At 42.6% G+C, this 20,273-nt stretch overlaps 1 protein-coding gene and 1 pseudogene across 5 annotated transcripts in view; one reads left to right on the top strand and one right to left on the bottom strand.

The window, feature by feature from the left end:
- LOC119165103 (uncharacterized) overlaps positions 1-18,972 on the bottom strand; it is a 39,957-nt gene extending 20,985 nt beyond the window's left edge. The window contains exons 1-8 of one of the 5 annotated variants that reach the window (XM_075895002.1): positions 18,600-18,972; positions 15,964-16,074; positions 12,169-12,260; positions 11,594-11,648; positions 5,750-5,809; positions 5,648-5,666; positions 1,308-1,438; positions 569-676 (exon numbers count right to left, since the gene is read on the bottom strand). In XM_075895002.1, coding sequence (XP_075751117.1) covers positions 569-676; positions 1,308-1,438; positions 5,648-5,666; positions 5,750-5,809; positions 11,594-11,648; positions 12,169-12,260; positions 15,964-16,074; positions 18,600-18,602 — 579 coding nt within the window. In that variant the 5' untranslated portion in view covers positions 18,603-18,972. Of the gene's footprint in view, positions 1-568; positions 677-1,307; positions 1,439-5,647; positions 5,667-5,749; positions 5,810-11,593; positions 11,649-12,168; positions 12,261-15,963; positions 16,075-17,407; positions 17,714-17,734; positions 18,518-18,599 lie in introns of those variants that run through there. The other 4 variants (XM_075895007.1, XM_075894999.1, XM_075895014.1 and 1 more) reach the window with 4 other exon arrangements.
- LOC142771344 (protein GVQW3-like) lies at positions 6,577-7,175 on the top strand (annotated as a pseudogene).
- Positions 18,973-20,273: the final 1,301 nt, after the last annotated feature.

Raw genomic sequence — 20,273 nt, 5'->3', positions numbered from 1 at the left:
ATGAACTGAGCGACAGAGCTTCAGCTTCGGATCGACTGCGGCTCAAAAGCAAGCCAGTGGCAAAACAGGCAGTTTCATTGCCATTGCTATCGAGCAATGGCGGCGCCCATGCTTGCTGAATAGTGGCGGTATAGCAGCAGTTTCTGGTGGTACCAATGCGTGTTTTAGACTTCGTTGATGAATTTTCAGCCTCTGAAAATGCATCGATATGTTAAAGATTAGGTTTACTGCATAGCAATAAGTATCTTGAGCTTGGAATTGCATTGTAAAATTTAGTTGAAGCGAGGCGATCGAAGAAAAAGTGTTCATTGTGGCGACAATATTTATGCATTGACTCCTATGAACTGCTGACGGAAAATCGTGAATTTTTTGCTGTAGCGGAAATTTCGTTGAAGCGGCGTGCGTTGTAGCGGAGTTCTACTGTATTGTTTCTAATTAAACAAACAGCAAACATATACAGGAAAAAACATTAATAAACTTAGACCTACAAAGTTACCAAGCTTACGGTATGTAACATATGTCAGCTAATTTTGTTGAAACAAAAGCTCCGTTCTAACACGGCACCTACCGCATTCGGGTACTGGAAGGCCTGCTGTTGGAAGTAGACTGATGGCTGATACACAACAGGGTATCCCGATATAGCTGTGTTGGCTGTAGCAACAGCTGCCGTCGAAGTCTGCAATACCAGCGTGAGAATGACACTTGCTTAAGCTAGATTATTATAAGAAAGAAAGGGGGCCAACAGACAAAATATATTTCATAGGAAGCACACTAAAACCTCGTTATAACAAAGTTGCATCTCAGACAAACATAAGTGCATTATATCCGAAAATTCATTATAAAGGCATATTCCTAACACTACATTTATTCCAAGACTATTTTTCAGTTACTTTGTTGTAACCAACATTTCGTTAAATGAAGATTTGGGTGTAGTACATGGTTGCATCTTGTCTTTTTGCTCTAGGCAAAGCACGAAACATTTTGATAATCTTTTAACAGTTAGAGTAGGCTGCAAAAAGTAGCATTAGTAAACCATTCAAGAAACTCTTACAACATCGGCAGAGCTAAGTTTTACTTCACCTGTGTTGCCTCAGGTTTATACATGCTTTACAGTGGCGTGGTAATGGTCCATTCATTTTGAATGACATCAGCATGATTCCACGAGTGTCCTTAGAAAGGCTAGCCATTGATGACTTTTTGCCATTTCATTCAAAACAAAATGCACACAGGAATTGAACACTCAAGCCCGTGCCTAGCGATGCAATGCCAGAGGCACTAAGTCACTGCAGTGAGGTGTGCACACAAACCTGAGTAGCTGCAGGGGGCGAGTACTGATATGTAAGCGCATCAGGGTGGAAGAAGGCAGTGCCATTGTGGTACATATAAGGCACGCCATTTTGGTACAGAATCGTCCCTGGCTGGACTGACTGGGTTGGGTCTGCAGTCACAAGAGAAGAAAGAAAAACAGTGAAACAATGTTACAGCACTGTTTAAGCAGGCTATGTACTTAAAACTGAAATAAAAATCTGATCACAGGCTGAGTACCGTGAAAGAATGAAGACAGTATGCAAAACATAAGACGAAATCTGAAATAAGAAAAACAACTTTCTCTCATCAAACCTGAGATTTCCCTTTCCTTGAAGTACACACAAAAAAAAGCAATTAGAAATACAGTTACACCTCTATGTGATGAACTGAGACATAACAAAATCCTTTGTATAATGAATCATTTGAAGGGGCGCTGCAACACTTTTTGAGCACGGACTGAAGACACTGCCGATTGGTAGTTGGGACTCCAGAGAACACGCCAGCTTAATATTAGTGACTGAATATACAAACAGCGCAACCCAGTTACAGCATAACTACGGAAGCAAAAAACAAGGTCAGGAAAGAGCGCTGACTGTGGTGCTGCGAAGTAATAGGCAAGCACCACTCGCAAGCCGTGTGCGAGATAATTGAAGCCTATCACATAAGTTTAATGGTACATGAGTAAGTCCCCCCTAGGTGTGCTACTGCAAAAAGAGATTGTGTATCTCAATCATTTTTAAGCTGTGTACTGGTTTCTAGCTCAATCAACGAGTGACAAGAGTTGTGCCGGCATTATAACGCAGTGGTTGTTAACTGCACCATTCTACGCATGGCCATTTTTTCACCTACCGTAATTACTCGAATCTAACGCGCACCTTTTTTCCGGTTAAGCGAGTTCATAAATCGCATGCGCGTTAGAATCGAGTACGAACAAAAAAATTACGGTCAATCTATTGCCATCGCAAATCCAAAATGGCCGCCCCCTACGTGCGTTGGCATGGTGCGTCGGCTATTTCTGCCTATGTGTTTACCATGTGCGGCACTTCGTACGTGTGCTGAGAAGTTCGTCATCTAGTAGTGCATTAGCATCGACGACTTGGAAGGGCCGACTCCAAAAACTCGAGTGCACCGCGATGCCGCTTTTAAAAGAAAAGTCATCGCGTGTGCAGAAACGGACGGAAATCGGGCCGCATCGTGGTCCTTCTCGAAACGTGCGTGCGGGACCGGCGGAAACAAAAGCAGAAGATTGTCGACTGCAAAGCTTCACGCAAAGGCTTCAGTGAACCACAGCAGGGTCGGTTTCCGCAAATTGAAGAGCTGCTCCGCGAGTATGTGCTTGAGGAGCGAGTGGCACAGCGGCCCGTGACGGCAGAACTGCTCCAAGTGCGGGCTATGCAATTAATCTTAGAAAAAAGTCTAATGCGGAGCCTGTTTAAAGCGAGCAGGTGCTGGCTAATTAACTATATGAAGAGGAAAGGCTCTTCCCTCCGAAGGGGAACATGCATATGCGAAAACTTTTGCGGAGAAGTACGATGAAAAGCTTTACAGTTTTCAGAGGTTCGTCCTAAACTTGCGGCGCAACAACGGCTACCTGCTTGGGCAAATCTGGAATGCCGATCAGACGCCTCTTTACTTCGACATGCCTGGCACTACAACTGTCGAGAAGAAGGGGGCGAAGCAAGTTCGCGTGCTGACATCGGTCCACGGTAAAACTACAGTGATGGCAATGCTCTGTTACACGTCAGATGGGCACAAGCTTCGCCCGTACCTCATATTTAAATGGAAGACAATCCCGAAAGGAATCGTTTTTTCGAGTGGTGTGATCGTGCGGGCCAGCAAAAAAAAATGGGTGCGCGTTGCAATCGATGTCTTACGTTTTTTTTTTTTTTTTCGCGGTGGAAATCGGGTGCGCGTTACAATCGAGGGCGCGGTAGAATCGAGTAAATACGGTACATATGTACACCATTCTGCTATTAAACCATTGTTGAATGTCTACTGTGCTCTTTCCTGTCCATGTTTCCTGCTTCTGTAGTTACGCTGTAACTGCTACTAGGTTGTGCTGTTCGTATATTCAGTCATGTCCTACCAACCTGCCTGAGTTTCCATGCTTCATAACTTAATATTAGAGCACGGCACATGGACTAGAATAAAAGTGGTGGAAACACCTTCTTGAGCATCGCGTTGTACTGTCAGCGCAGCGCGTTAAACGCTACAGTCCTTAGAGTTACTTGTGTGTGCCTCTTCTAGTATAAAGGCAGACATACAAAACAGACATGTTATGGCGCCTCAGATATGCGCAATATTTGCTTTTTTAATTGATAATTGCACAACTATAAATGCTACACCTTGAGCAATATTGGTGGGCGCTGCGGATGGGGTTGGCCGTTTGAGATATCGTTAGGGCGGACAAACAGACAGATGTACAGACAGACAGACCAACATTTTTCCGTCGAAAGTTTCCAAGAAAGACTATCGTCTTTAATTATTTCATAAAAAAAGAAATTGGTTATATGACACAGTTTTACGCCGACCCCGCATCTTATGACGACTTTCTGATTCCGTCAAAAAGAAAACTCGCCATTACTCGAATCAAACGTCAACCAAATATTCACGAGTGCAAAATATGAACTTGCATACCCCTGTGTTGACGACTGGAAAAGTAGAGCGAGACAGGATGTCTTCATAGAATGGAAAAATTCTCCAGAAAAGTTCATGTGCTTCTACAAGCGTCTCGATTACGTGCATACGTATCCAGGGTCGTTATCTTGTCAAGCTGCATCCACACACAGTAGCTTCAGCCGGCCGGAAAGCTGATATTTTCACGTTTTCGGTCGGTAGAAATCTTTCCTGGTCGACATACAGCTGATTTCCCTGCCTTTGTCACACTCAGTCAATGGCTTGCGCACGCATAAAGACATAACGCAGCTGTTTTCACCGAGCAAAATTACTTTCGCCTGACGGCAACATCCATAATAACAGTAGGACACCACTAGTTGCACTTCACAAGGAAATAAATTAGAACGCGTGCAGCTCAGTCGTGCACAAACACCGCACAAACGCGTTCTACGCAAGCTCGTGATCCGTCGCCACTGTGCGATGACACTGTGCCCGACTTTTTCTGATGGCAGGCTGTTGGCAACGCGGTTTCAGTTTCGTTTCCATGCGCAGGCAATTTTCGGACTATTTATCGGTAGAAAGATGCGCATTGGATTAGATTGCTTTTAAGGTTACGAATAAAGACTCGCTCGAAGCTCCTTCTACCAAGTAACGCTAGCACTAGCTGCCATATGACATGAATAATTTAATCTACATCCCTTGCAGAGACACAAGGCCGTGTCGCGATCTTATTCAGGCAGCCTATACTCATTTTTCGGGCAAAGCCGAGTGTCACTGTCTATAATCTTAAGTTTTTCGATTATACGATGCCCAGATTATACGACAGTTTTGCGTGGTCCCCTGAAAGTCGTATAATCGGGGTTCCACTGTACCTGCTGAACATGCATCTTTATTCTCAATATATTAATGTACAAATATCTGCGATTCCAATAGAACAAAGGTCAGCTGATGCAACAGCGAAAAGGTGGAGCAATAAAGTGAAACTTCTGCTGGCCCCTGTGGTTGTATGGTTGCACTGCATGCAAATTTTGTGAGTGCATTTTTCAAATGACCACCGAACCTACATTTAAATTGGCAAGCGATGTATGGCCACTGTGAAAAAGACTTCAATGGTGCAGTATCAAGTTGTGTTTGCCAGATATCAAGTTCGACAAAATGAATTTTCTTGTATAACTGAAATGAGCTTTTTGCATTGCCATATTATTCAGCAATCTTTGAAATGATTACGATGTAAAAAAAAATCCTTTGGCGACTACACTAGACATAAAATGTTAAGTTTAAATTTAACCAGATTTAAATATAGTGACGTAAGTTAACGATTTCACAGGCTTTGATGCATACAGATTTAACCCATTACAGTCCAAAACTGGTAATCACTTTGAGCCTGCCCTAGTCCAAAATTATTTTACCAGTTCTGAGCCCCATGAAAGAAAAACAACAATTGCTTAAGAGAAGCTCATTGGCTATTTTACGCGTCATACTGTAGCTAAGTCTTTAAAAAAATATACATCTAAGCAGCGTGTGGCACCCGACAACAGACCGCAGAGCTTCAAATGCCTAAAAAGCTACTAATTCACAGCATCGCCAGTTACATAGTACTACTCCTAAACTTGCATTATTTTCTAATGCATACATTAGATAGGTTCCCAGAAACATGACTCACTGTAGCAGACAATTCAGCTCTCATTATGATGAGCAAAGCTGCGGTTTAAAGTAGACTTACCGTACACCCTTGAAAGTGGCTAGAAAAGAGAAAGAAAAAAGAGTATTGGTAACAGCTACTTTAATTATTTATACAGGACAATGGTAGTGTGTACCACCATACCTGCTTTCTGATTGCTGGAGCGATGTTGAGTCTGCGGTCCCTGAGCATAATGTTGTTGCCCTAAATTGCATGAGACAGGAAAAAAAAAGCATGCAAGCATACAAAATAAAAGTGAAGCAACAGAAACTTACAAGTACAAATACACATCAACTGGGAGCTGGCAGAGTTTTAACCATATTGAAAGTGTATAGCAAAGGTGTCACAGGAATTACAATTTGAGTAAGAATGCCTTGAGTTTTTTTTTCTGGCTCAGTACAATGGAATGGCAAAAGTATATGTGAATATCAGTATAGCTAAAGATAACCGAGAGAGGGCATGTTCGTACAGAATAATCAGTGTATTGCGACAGCACACAAATATCACCTAGAGAAGAAAAATCGATAGGCTAACTTTGTTGCTTGCGCAACTTTCTCAAAGAGTGAATAATCATTTAATAAATATGCAAATGCCACAAGAGTAAGGTACTTCTTCATGCTCATAAAATTTCTCTGCTGTCAAAAAGATCTGTGAAGCAGGACGATGCATAAAATGCGCCAACACTAACACTCGATCTGGATCACACAAGTGGCCTGATCTATACAGCAAAACTACACTATCGAATAAATGCTGTTGTCATACAAGGTTTGTTAGAAAAGTATTCAACCTTATTTTTTTTTTTTTTCAAGCACCCGGTGGATTTGAAACAAGCGCGCTTGCATCAGCTGAACTTAAGCCTTTGTGCGCATGCGTGAATTTTTTTTCCGCCTGCCAATAGCGTCAGCCGCTGGGACGCAGCGTTTGAGTGAGGTAGTGTGCAGTGCTCTCATCGACTTTTCATTGCAAAGAAAATGACGAAGCGACTGGGGCAGCACTACTGCATCAAATTTTGCCAGAAACTGGGCGACAGCCAAGTGGAAACCATTCGGAAGATCAAGACTGCTTTGGGTGATGACGCTATGAGCCACAGACAGATTAAGGAGTGGTACAATTAATTTAAAGACGGCTGCACATCAATGGAGAGCGAGCCCCACTCCGGTCGGCCATCAACATTCCAAAATGAACAAGTCATTGCCAAAGTGAATGCTGTGGTACACAGAACCCTTGTGCGACTATCCGAGAAATTGCGGAAGAGATGGGCATCAGCACTTTCTCTGCAGATTCCATTATGACCGAAGATTTGGCCATGAAGAGAGTTGCGGTGAAATTCATGCCGGAATTGCTCACAGTGGAGCGAAAGCAACTTCATGCTGAAGTCTCACAAGACTTGCTGAATTTCACAAATTGTGACCCTAACTTCATGAACACCATTATCATTGGCGAAAAGCCTTGGGTGTACAGGTACGATCCAGAAACTAAATACCAGCTGTCACAGTGGAAGCAGACCATATCACCAAGACCAAAGAAGGAAAGCCAAGTGCGCAGCAACGTCCAAGTGATGCTTCTTTGACTCCCGCAGTGTGACACACCACGAGTACGCACTACAGTGTCAAACAATCATCGAAGAGTACTACAGGGATGTCCTCTATCGCCTACGTGATGCTGTGCGGCGCAAGAGATCAGAGTTGTGGTCAACAGAAAACTGGCGCATCCATCACAATAATGCTCCCGCACATTCCTCACACTTGGCTCAGAATTTTTTGGCGAAGTAGTTCAACAAGCTTCTTACTCTCCTGATATAGCCCCCTTAGACTTCTGGCTGTTTCCCAAACTCAAGAGGACATTGAAAGGAGAGCGCTTTCAGACAAGGAAGGACATTATGGCTTCGACAACTGAGCTAAACTATTCCGAAAGAGGCCTTTTAAGTATGCTCCAACAATGGCAGCACCGCTGGGAGAAGTGTGCGTAGTCCCAAGGGGACTACTTAGAGGTGGATTATGTTTCCAACGCTCCAATTATGCCAGTTTTGTTTCTTCCACTAATAGTCAGATACTTTTCTAACAAACCTTGTATCTGGCAGCTATGGTGGCAGGGAACGATGGTTGGAGTACTAAATGTGCAGTGTTGAAGTAATCCTTTTAACTTGAGCTGTAATCCAAAATCAGTACAACTTATTCGTTCTGGAAGCATACAGGTATTACTATATTGATGTTTCAATACTTACTAAACTCTAAATCATCCACAGAAAGCTTGTAAACATGAGTGGGAAAGAAGAATAGAGCATTAGATTCAATAGAAGGCAGATACCTTAAATTTTTGGCTTTTTAGATCGACAAAACAGCCAGCCATTACAAGTAAAGGTGGACATAAAAGCCAGCAAAGAAGAGCTGCATTGCTGGCAAAAGCATCTCCTAGTAGAATAAAGAATTGTGGAGAATTTTAAACTACCAAAAACCATCTGCGATCTATGTCCATGGTGGTTACCTTAGCAGAAATAGCACTATATTAAAGAACACATATGACCAGAAGGTAATGTGGGACAGGTGCCTATGGGCTTTCGGTACGAAAATTCTGATCACAATTCTCCAAGTGACCTTTTGGACCAGCCGAGCTGTTAGAAGTATTCAGCAGCACCACCATCTACTACATGCAACATTGTATAATAACCTTAACTTTGCCAACTATAAGGTGCATTGCTTTCTAGAGCTTAAAGTGGATGACGACATTAACACTGTGATCAGAAACGAAATTGCCATTATCAGGCAGGCACAAGCTTTTGGCTGTGAGAGATTTCACGAAACATCAGTCCCATACCGACACACAAGCGCTGGTTAGGCCTAGCTGAAACAATGCTAAGCAGCAAGGTGTCACAAAAAGATACGAGTGCAGAACCTATCAATCAGCAAACATAGGCAACCCTTGTGGAGATTTGATGAACTCCTTAGGTGTACCTGTAGTGCCAGCATAACAATGGTCAAGATAAGGCTAACTAGAATGCATGCAAGCAAACTATGGGTTGGCTGCAATGTAGCAACAACCTTCATTTTCTCCTTACCATAGATAGAGTAGTTATCAGTTTTTGGCAAAGCCAAACCTGCGCTCCTAATTATGCCTATACACCATGGTTCGTGTCAAGAACGTATTACTGGCTCATAACTTCGCAGATGGTCAAAGTACATCCAAGTATGGTAACGACCAACTATAGTTTTTTATACAGATATATAAAAAAAGTTACCTCCACGCGCTTTCACAGTATAAAAACAGTTCAGATATGTGCAGGTATATAAATAATTGTAAATTTCACACTAATATACTGGCATTTAGGTTCACTTAAGCCAAAATTAAATGTGTATTTGTCCGTGCATACTGCATACCAGCCAACCTGTTTCCATAGAGTTTCCTAAAACTAACTAGAGGGGACTGTGGTGCTGCGTTCGTTCAGCAACGATGGGAATGATGGCTAGTACACAGATTTGCCTAGTCTTCAGACCTGCAGGCGGCGAATCGCACTTGCGGCTTCAATTATTGCTGGTTTTGGTTTCGTTTTGAAAGAAAGAACGAATCTTTTTCAATTTCATGACCCGATTTGAAATGGTACGCCTAAAAAAATGAGGTGGTGAAGTACAACCGCTAAACATTTGTTGATTTTTGTTTCATGAGAAAACAGCTCCAAGCCACACAAACACACACAGAGCCAGCAACAGGCCAGAAGTACGAAGATTAGACAAATGTGTGTACTACCCATCATTCTCATGCTCGCTGAAGTGCCGTGCGTTGCAGCTCCCATAGGCACTAGTTCTAGAGTTCTTTCTAGTGTATAGACGGTTTCGGTGTTTGTAAAGAAACTGCCTCGCGCCGCATGGCCTACCCCAGCAGTTGCAGCACTTCTGGTAATGCTTTTTTCAATGGTCCCGGCGGTGTTTTCGTCGTGTGTTTGAATTTGCTGCTCTATTATTTCTGGTGAATTCCTTATGATGTGTTTGAAGCAACGTCTCGCAGCTACATTAAGGGGCTTGAAGCGCGCTGGAGGTACTGGCGCGGCCACTGCTGCAGGTAACACCTCTCACGTGAATGACGGCTGCCGCGCAAAATATCCGTCGCGACGTTCCGATGAACGCGGCCCCCTGCTCTGTATTACCTTTGACAGTGGCCGCGCTTATACAAACAGAAAATGCATAAACTGCCAGAGAAGTTTGTCAGCCAACTTAATTGGGCCAGTTGCTTCTGCATGTTGAAGATGTGGATGCATTTCAAAGACGCTGACCGGGAATTGACAGCGCACGCCTGTCTTTTCCCTGTCTGCGTCTTCAAAGCGCACCCACATCGTGAACATGCGGGAGGAGAATTGCCCGATCCACAGTGAAGTAGTTCAATTAAACTTTTCAACTACAACTGAAAACCTGACTTCTGTCGAACAACAAACATGTATGTGTTTTCGTCTAAGCACACAACCACGGGATTAAACGCTTATTTTTGCGCCTGTGTCACACCAAAAACTTTTTATAGAGATCAGCGACAATCAGAATCGCTCGCGATTCGAAACTGAGAAATTATAAATGTACTGATTATGTGACGACGTCAACTGCGGCTGGGTCACGCGAACTATTAGGGTTCCCTCGCGACTAAACTATTCATTAATCAAACTTTCACGTTGAACCCACCTAAACCTACAGTCCATGTTCACACCAAAAGCTAGAATGTGGCGATGGAGATGGATTGATTGATTTGTGGAATTTAACGTCCCAAAACTACAATATGATCATGAGAGACGCCGTAGTGGAGGGCTCCGGAAATTTTGACCACCTGGGGTTCTTTAACGTGCACCCAAGTCTGAGCACACTGGCCTATTACATTTCCACCTCAATTGGGAATGCAGCCCCCGCAGCCGGGATTCGATCCCGCGACCTGCGGGTCTGCAGCCGAGTACCTTAGCCACAGGACCACTGCGGTGGGGCAATGTGGCGATGTTCACTAACGGCAGAAAGACAGGATAAGCCATATGCTTGAACAGATGAGAGCCCACTCGCCGGCGTCACTTTCAAAACTTGAAATTAAAATCAACGAAACGTGAACACCATGACAAACACTGAGCGCGACTACTTTGTGTCTAATGTTTCTTCGGACAGTACACACCATTTATGTCGCTCAAACTATAAATAAAACACCTTTGCGATGGATTTTCAGTGTTAGCTTTCACGTTTTGCTACCCATGTCAGACGTCGGTACACTCATCTGCCACGGGTGGAACACGACAGCAACCGATGTGTTCCCCGTAACTGGGGGCCTTCAACTAGCCTAACGACTCAGCATCGCATCTGTGCCATAAGTCTGCACCGAGCTTCACATAGCCTTAATGAAGTGGGCAGCACAAACCTACGCGCTCTTGGTGAGAGTCCAGTTTTCTCACGTGATCGTTGCAATGCATGCAGGCGCTCTTTGTATTGCCATTAGTCGAAAAACAGAACGTTTTAACTAGCATATAAAACTATTTCAGGCTTGCAGACTGCATCCTGTCTAGACAAAGCTGTGCCTGAGTTGCGAGCGCTTAATCGGAATAAGTTTATTCGCATAAAACATCGCAACACAAGCAGCCGCGGCCAGCAAAGAGGACTAAAACTATGCAGAAACAAGCTAAACCAGAAGTTTCCAGGGGTGGTCTTCAGGTGAAAGCACAATGTTGCCAGAGACCGGCAGGCTCTGGCGAAACTGTCTATATTAGGAAACTCTATGCCTGTTTCAGCAAAATAAATTTACGAAAGACAAATGAACACTACATTACAAGAGTAAATGCCTCCATGCATTTGAAAATACATGCAAGAGGAGGAGGAATAAACAATTATTGTGCGAAACAATATAGCAATGCAACTTCCGCTTCTACCCTAGGCAGGTGGACTCCTCATTCCAGGAACCCTCTGGCCTTCACTGCCTTCTTGGCCTATGCAAATTCGACAACTGAAGCAGTATGGGAAAAAGATAAATGTTACTCACTGATGCTTGCGCCCTCTGGGCATCCTCATCTGTCTCAAACGTTACAAATCCGTACCTATGAAAAGAGAATTCAGCTCATGTTTGAAGAAGTAACATTTACACTTAAGGTTTATGGCCCCACAAAATATGAGCCAGAAGAAAGCCTAATCTGTTATTTGTTTTTTTTAAACACTGCTACCTCTTGTTATCACTAAGCCAATGTACACATGGACCTTCTAGTACACAATAACAGGCCTCTTTAAAAACAATAGGCAGTTTTAGAACAGGGCGCAAAAAAGCTTTTTTGCATTAGGATTTGTTGCCACTGCGATCGAGTCATATGATTACCTCTTGAGCATGCACGTCACATTTGATACAGAGCTAAGCACCCAAACAATGCAAACCATAAGAATCCTAGTCTAAGACTGTCTAGTGAACAGGACAATTGGGTAGACACACAGCAAGAGACACATTCATTACGACACATCATCATAACTAAAAGCAAGCAGCAAATTCAGTCCTGAAAAAGTCGCAAAGCCAATCCAGGAGTTTGTTGCACGCGTACACATGCCCCTTCAAGCTAATTATTTGCTTACCCTTTGGACACTCCAGCTCTGTCTAGTATGATTTTTACATTTGTCACCGTTCCGTAGCGTGAGAAGAGGTCGTGCAGTTCCGATTCATCCGTCTGCAAGTGAAAGAACAAACATACAAATGTAACATGTAAAGCACAAATCCGCCCAATAAGTCAGTTCCACTCAGAACAATCTCTGTCCTCTGTTAGACAGTCTTTTATTTTAGTTGCCCAATCAATATAGCATAGGCCTATCGAAGACTACCCACTTAAAAAAAAAAAAAAAACCACACGATTGCATATTTGCTAATCTACATATGGTAAGGTCACGAAAAATGTTTTGAACGCACTTGAGGGAGAGAGAGAAAATAGCATGCATTTGTTTCTATAATGTTTGCCATTATCTAAAAAAGAAAATTTTTATGCATGCCATTAACTTTTTTCTCTCTCTTTGAACACTTTACTTGGTTTACCTTTAGGTGTCATTATTCTTTATGACATATGCCTTTAGTATACATTATTCCCAGCGTATGTCCCCTGCAGGATGAAGGTCTAGCTTAACCATCTGCAATTAGAAGCTTAAAAAAAGAGAGAGAGAGAGAGACTGAGTTGTACATGTCAAAGCCATCATTTGATTACGGGCAACCCATAATGGTTGTACCACGTATTAATTTTGCATACATGAAGTTTTTTAACCTGCATCCAATGCACATATAGTCATACAAGTGTTTATAAATGCTCCCACAATTATAGTATTGCTACCATGGCTGTGTTCTATTGAGTAAACATAAAAAATAAATAGAAAGCAACACAAAATTTTGATATCATTAAACAACTTGGCTGTTGCAGATCCCACAAGTGGAACTACGTTTTGGTACTGTTCGCTGTCAATCGCTGTCAGTACAAAAATTGAAAATTAACCGGATTCACGGAACGATCACCATCATTGTGGGGCATCAGCAACCAACCCACAAATAAAATGTTTCCACGACAAGCCAACTGTGTTTCGCATCTCGGTTAACTTACTGTCACCAATGTAAGTTACTGAAACTCGATAACCTCAAGTTTGAACTCCAGTTAAAGGGACCGACAACTGGCCAGGACGTGTGCTTGGATTCTGGCGGAAATAAAAAGACCGTGAATTGTATCAACAAATTTAAGCAGTTTTTTTTTTATGAGCCAACCAAAATTTACACTTTCAAAATGTGTTGAAAAGTAACAAAAAGCAGATTTGTTATGCAGGCTAGCGTAAGAGACTTGAAGCTTGATTATGGAGTCGATTACTTTGCTCTACATAGTCATGCAATCAGATGCTGTCATGTGTGCCATAATTAGCCCTTAAAATTAAAGTATGTATATTATTGTCCAGCCTCGCTCACTTCTGTGTTGCTTACGAGGTAAAGGCAGCTGCACGGTGAGAAGCAATACTGTGTTCGTGGCCGCTAGTGGGCCACGTCGAGCCATGGTGCATGCACGCAGAGTGCATGTATGCGCTGTAAACCACTGCACTCGAACACAGACCGCTCCCACACTCATTGTCGCATGTGCATAGAGCTTCACATTCGCCGCATATAGAAAAATTGCGATTACAGACGTTTTGCAGGGTTTTCCACGTTACCATTTTGTCTCTACAAACTAACTGGCAAGTTTTCCATTCCGGTAAAGAAAATGGGTAGCATTAACATTGGTTGCTCAGCCCCTTCAACAAAACATCGCACGCATTCACATAAATGTGAAATAAGCCGAATGTGCAAAGTTCATGAAAATGAAAGACCTGGCAGGTATCCAATTAAGATCATGCAATTACATAAGAATGACAACAAGCAGTGATACCAGAGCATAATGACCATGAAAAGGGCCATGAACCAGCTTAAGGGCTTGCTGAGAAAACTCATTCTGCAGCGGATAGCAGACACTGCTATGAACATCTCAGTCAAATGTTGCAGTCATGCGCACTTGATTTTACAAGCGCAAGGTTGCCATTTTCTCCGGCGCCCTCATTTCATACCAAGACCACTGCTCACTTTCTTCAGAGATGTTGACGCCTGCTGTTTGACATCATTTGGCAGATAGCATGCTATTGGCCAATAGACAACAAATGAAGGGCAGCGATTGAATCAGATGCAGTTGCCGGCATCATAGCCAGCTAACATGACACAGTGAGCTACACTTGCATACAGGAATCGCAACAGGAGAGATTCATGATGCCTGCTAGTGTAACTTCCCTGTTTGGCAAAATGCCTGAAGGCTTATATGGTAGAAAAATGGCAGTAACATAATCAAGCTTGAAACATCTTACACACTGCTGCTAAATAAGCAAACCAAATTTGGCATTGAAAAGAAAAACAGTACTAGGAAAAAGTGTAGCGGTTTTGGCTAGTTGGTCGGTCATGACAATTGTTATACCACGAGCTCAGAACGACAACAAAGGGATAAGAAGACAAGCTCTCGTCTTCTTGTCCCTTTGTCGTCGTTCCGAGCTCTAGTATGACAATCGCCTCAAAAAAATTTTTGAACATACAGCACTCAGATGGCAATGTGAGAAATCTGGAAGGCTGCCGCGTGATCAAATTTTTTTCTCTCCTACGCATTTTTGTCATTCGCCGTTTTCAATGCAATAAAAACTGTATTTATGCAAAATATCCACAAAAAAAAAACTTGATTTTTCACATACGATACTAACAACACTTTTTTGTCTGAAGTCACTAATTATAAGTACTTGGGGCTTTACATAATAAAGCATCTCAGCTGGAACAAACACAACACCCATAGCCACAAATTCAACTTACGAACTGCTTTTTCTATGTTGTGTTCTCAAGCTGTCCAAACCTTCCGTCTGCCTTTTTGCGTACGAATCAATTGCTCTAGCAATACTACATTAAGCCACAATTATCTGGGATCCTTCCACGACTAACATTAACAAATTACAAAGAAGTTCAAAAAAGAGCAGTGCATTTTATATCGAACTGCTTTTTCTATGTCGTGTTCTCAAGCTGTCCAAACCTTCCGTCTGCCTTTTTGCGTACGAATCAATTGCTCTAGCAATACTACATTAAGCCACAATTATCTGGGATCCTTCCACGACTAACATTAACAAATTACAAAGAAGTTCAAAAAAGAGCAGTGCATTTTATATACAATTTGTCAAGGACTTCTGTAACAACCCTATTAAACAGAGATGGACTTCAAAATCAAGGTTCAAGTTTTTCTAACTAATTAACAGCCAATGTTAAGTAATTTTTTTCTTTTTATTCTGGCTACAGTACCAGGCAGAGACATCACGATAACAACCTTTTTTACACGCAATAATTGCTTCAAGTATTCATTCTTTACTCTCACCAAAGTCAAGTTAAATCAACTAAACCAGTTCAATTGCTTCAGCACCCTCATTGGCATTGTTTTCATTGGAATTAGAAAGTGCTCTGACGAACTGAATCATACTACGTATTGCCTAAATGTAATTTCCTTTTTCCTCTTTTTTTATTGTATCTTCCAGCCCGTGGAGGTTCGTATCTGCCATATATACATTTTACAGCCTGCATATATTATATACCTATGTACTTGCCAATTGGATCATGACTAACTTCATGTACAACCCTGCTAAAATCATCGTATGGTGATTGCAGTATCTGCAGATAAAATAAATAAATGAGCCCTATATATATATATATATTTTTTTTTTCAGTTACATTTGAGATGGCCACCAACATGGCTAGAGTACAATGTATGCCCTTGCTAGTTAAAAGCAGATAATAAAAGTACAACGCAAACAAACACCAATTTCCTTTTAAGTTATTCAGGCAGCATGGATACTCACATTTACAGATATTCCCCCGACAAATATCCGCTTTGGCACCATGGTGCCGTACCTTGGTGCATTGAGGCCAGCTGGTAATGGTGAATGCCGACTTTCGGTGCTGTTGTTGGACTAGAGATCCCACGAAATAAAATCAGAACAAGTGGCAAGCCGGTTCAATAAAAAACAAAAAAAAAAACATTTTGCATGCCTTCATTGGCATCATATTAGTAAGTACAGAGGTTACTTGTTTTTTTTTTTTTCTGCCCTTAAAAACCGGGAAAGATAAGCATTCCTTACTCTATTGAACAGCCATAACCAAATTTCATGTTGAATCACTTTATTTTAGCAGCACATACAATTAAATTAAACATTGCTTTGGAAGCACGCAATGGTTGGTGAATTGGTAATCTATCGAAAAAGAAAACTGCAACATGCCAAGGACTGAAAGACGCCCAACACAATTGCAGATGGCCAGGTTTGGTTCCTGACATGCCAAGTGTAGGGTCCTGCACAGTCCACACTTGCGCAGCTCATGCAATGCTAATGCTTTTGCACAGTTGTTGAGATCCATCAAGTTTTTGAAACCTCACAACATGGAACACTCAGTTATCAACAAAAGCACACCTAGCTGGAATGTGCCCAACTATGGCACTAAATTTACAGGATAAGGGGCACGAGTAGACAAGATTGGCCTCGAACATCATGCAGTCTTCACGACGAAGGATGTCCATTATATTGTTTTTATTTATGATCAAGCCTTGCCACAGTTGTGATCTTGCAAGTAGAACCAGCCAATGTCCTGCATACATCACACCTACCGATGTTCTTTATCCTGTCCAAAAGCACTGCTGGTATGTCCCATAATGCATGTGTACTACTTTTGCTATCTTGTGCATAGCAATGCTCTGTAATTTACTTGATTGCACAATCAATCATTGAAAAAAAAAACATTTTGAAGGCTTTCCCACAAGCTTTTTCGTCCTATACGGCTCCCAGACCCTTGTGAGAGATTTACATTTTCACACGTTGCATGTTTTTTCAACAATATCCCATTTGCTGTATGAGTATTATACTAACCTTTTTCCACACCCATAGCTCAGTACACATAGACCAATAAATTAGTAAACAAATCTACGATGTTTTGCTTACTTATAGGTGATATTTCCTGTATCATATCACATTCCACCAAAAAATAAAGCACCAACTACTTCTCGAATGCAAGGTTGGCGTGCCTAATTATAAAAGTGAAAGTATACTCCAAACCACTTCGGTAGTGACTAACACTTACTGCTTTGCGCTGTTACGCGTGTTGACAAACTAAGTTTCAGGAACAAAAAGAGAGGGCCATGTTTGGCTAATCGTAATTATCCTCAGTTATGTCAATTCAGCGAAAGATCAGACTGTACAATCCATATATGATGTCACTACATAATGGCGCATGTCATAGCAGAACGTGACATACCTTTTTTTAATTATTCGATTGCAATATCTGCACATCGCACCATCATAGAGGTTAGCCTACTAGTGCATGCATTGGTATCCAAACAATCGACTTCATTCAAACGTATGGGCAGACTGGGCACTTGCATTTTCAGAACAAAGGATGGCAACTGTCAATAAGCATTTGCGTCGTAATAACTGAACCATTAGTTTTCAGGGATCATCGCCGATTGCTAAGAACGACTGCAAATGCCCTTGTGAGGCCATCGAACGAAACTTGACACGCACGGCAAGAGAGTTCAGGTGCACAAAATCACGCCATAAAACCGCAATGCAAGCTGTAGCCTACATAGAGAAAAGCCGGGACATGCTTGCCTGCCGTGCCATGCTGATGAAACGAGGACGTTCACACTCTTTTGGCGTACATGAAAATTGCTGGCACCGTATCGCTAAACCACCGAACCGCCACCGGCTACAAAAAGCTAAAAAAATCGAAACTTTCTTCTTCGTTTTCAGCTACTTTATCTTCTTTTTTTTTTTCGTAGTTTTTCGGCCATCTAGGGACAACGCCTCCCCAACTTTTCCCCGCACCATTATGACACCTGTGGCGCTCAATCCGAAACCCCAATATTTTGAGCAGTGGGACGGGTGCCGACATGCCCGGGGATACATTCGCGCGAAACGATGTTCAGCGTAATTACAAGAAACAACGATAAGTGCTAAAATAAAACAATCAAGCACACACACACTCGCCCGGACACCACCATCAGATGCGACTTCGCACTACCACAACTTGAGCAGCAACAAAGCGTTTGTAACTGCGTAGACAGCGCTGACAGCAAGAAAGCCGTTAAAATTAGGCTTACACAATTCAATAAGCCTACTACCCAGTGCAACACTGTACGTCTCCCTTTAAATCTAATGGGCTTTTGTTGCACCATCGCGCAAGCCAAAATCAATCAGTGGACTCCCAGAACAACGGCTAGCCGCATACTTGTGGTAACACGTCTGACGTAGCAAAAGCACACACGTCTCCTGCCCTAGCATACCTACTGACACAGTAAGCTGCCCTTAGGCGAGTACCCCGGCAAAGCGGCAGCACGGGTTGCTCTCCCCGGCAGTCTATTTATACTGTGCAGTTCCCAGACAAGAATAGGCGCCACAGAGCTACGGTTACATTTAGCCTTCGAGCGCGGGAGCACTATTTTACTTACCATGGCTTTACTGCTGTTGGGATCTTTGGTTGCACCCTTTCAAACTTGCTCTCAAACAACCGCCCCGATAGTCTGCAAGCAGCCACCCCACAGAACACCTGCCACCCGCCAAACTCTCCGCAATATCGAGACACCCCGTGCGCCTGCGCTGCCCGCGCTTGCCTGCGCCAATAGCCTGCGCAGTGCCGTGAAAAGAAACGTTTGGTTGGTGCGCTGTGGAGGTTAATAACGCCGCCAGTGATCCAAAGCACCCAGTGATAGCTGCTGATTTAACAAGGAAAATAAGAAAAAAAAATGCGCCGGCGCTTTCTAAGTTTTAACAAATGAGCAGTCGGACAAGTCAGTATAAAAACGGAGCTATAATATAAGCGCTCTAACCGCCAATTTCTTCCGAAGCCGTAGCCAATAGAAAACGAAACTTCATTGCGAGACGATACTGGTAGGTGTTCTGTGGACGATAGTTATAGCGCGAGAACAAAACGACGGCACAGAGACAAGAAGGACACGAAGATCCTTCTTGTCTCTGTGTCGTCGTTTTGTGTCCTTCTTGTCTCTGTGACGTCGTTTTGTTCTCGCGCTATAACTATCGTCATGCCATACCAACTAGCCCAAGCTGCCACTCTTCTAAGTTTCATTGCGAGACTGCAGTCGCCATGAACTGTTCTGTGGAGTACAGACAAACGTTTTTGTTTCTTTTTTTCCTTATTATGGATTGCAGAGGAATGGGTTGGTTCAATTACACATAATACAATACTTCAAGCGCGGCCCGAACGAATGGCGTGTTAATTTGTACAAGTTACATACTGCGTGCATTTATAATTTTTTTTTAGAATAATGACAGGGAGCAGAGACGGACATAAGACTGTCCCGACTTCCTTCTCGTGTCTGTGTTTGCATGCGATATCTCTTTTATAATTTTTTCCCCTCTCTTTGTGCTGCCAGTGCATGAATGCTGGGCCTGCCGAAATCATGGTCAAAGGGACATTCATATTTACGTCAGCACTGTCCATGTACTGTACATCGTCACCCGAAGCGAGCAACCAGTTATTGAACCCGGAATCAAAATATTTCAGATATGCTTGTCCTGGAAGTCAACTGTCACCTTGCAAAGCCAAGTGTCGTCGCACCTCATAGCTGCAAGCGGGCCCAGCAGCCTGTCGTGACACGTGCAGTTTTCGGCCGCAAAACGGGTTATTGCGCGCGTGGACAGTGCATATGGCACCAGTAGTCACAGAGATGGAGCATATAACGTTGAAACGCCAAGCCTCGACGCCTATGTAACACTCAAACTATTTCACTTTAGGAACGTTTGCTATCGGGCCTTGAGCAAGCATTTAATAACAACTCTGTTGTCGTTAATGGTAGCGAAAAAACTAATTGTAAATGTCGTGCATTTCAAGTGAGTGACGGTTATTTACTTAGTTTAACATCTTCACGTTGGTTGTTGCCATAAGTATAGAAGAAACAAGGAAGCTGAGAAAAGAGTAAAATAACTTCATTTGAAATGTAGATTCGTAGCGAATGCAGATGAAGTTAACTAAGCTTTATATCAATAAAAAAATTTAAATAAAAATGAAATACACAACTAGCCTTATGCAGGGACCATACCTCTGATCACAGGGCTCACGAACAGTCCTGGCAAGTAACAGTTTCTTACAGTATTGTGGATTTTGC

Source organism: Rhipicephalus microplus, chromosome 1, assembly GCF_043290135.1.
Source record: "Rhipicephalus microplus isolate Deutch F79 chromosome 1, USDA_Rmic, whole genome shotgun sequence".
Classification (NCBI taxonomy): Eukaryota; Metazoa; Arthropoda; class Arachnida; order Ixodida; family Ixodidae; genus Rhipicephalus; species Rhipicephalus microplus.
This window is presented reverse-complemented; position numbering and strand designations above follow the sequence as displayed.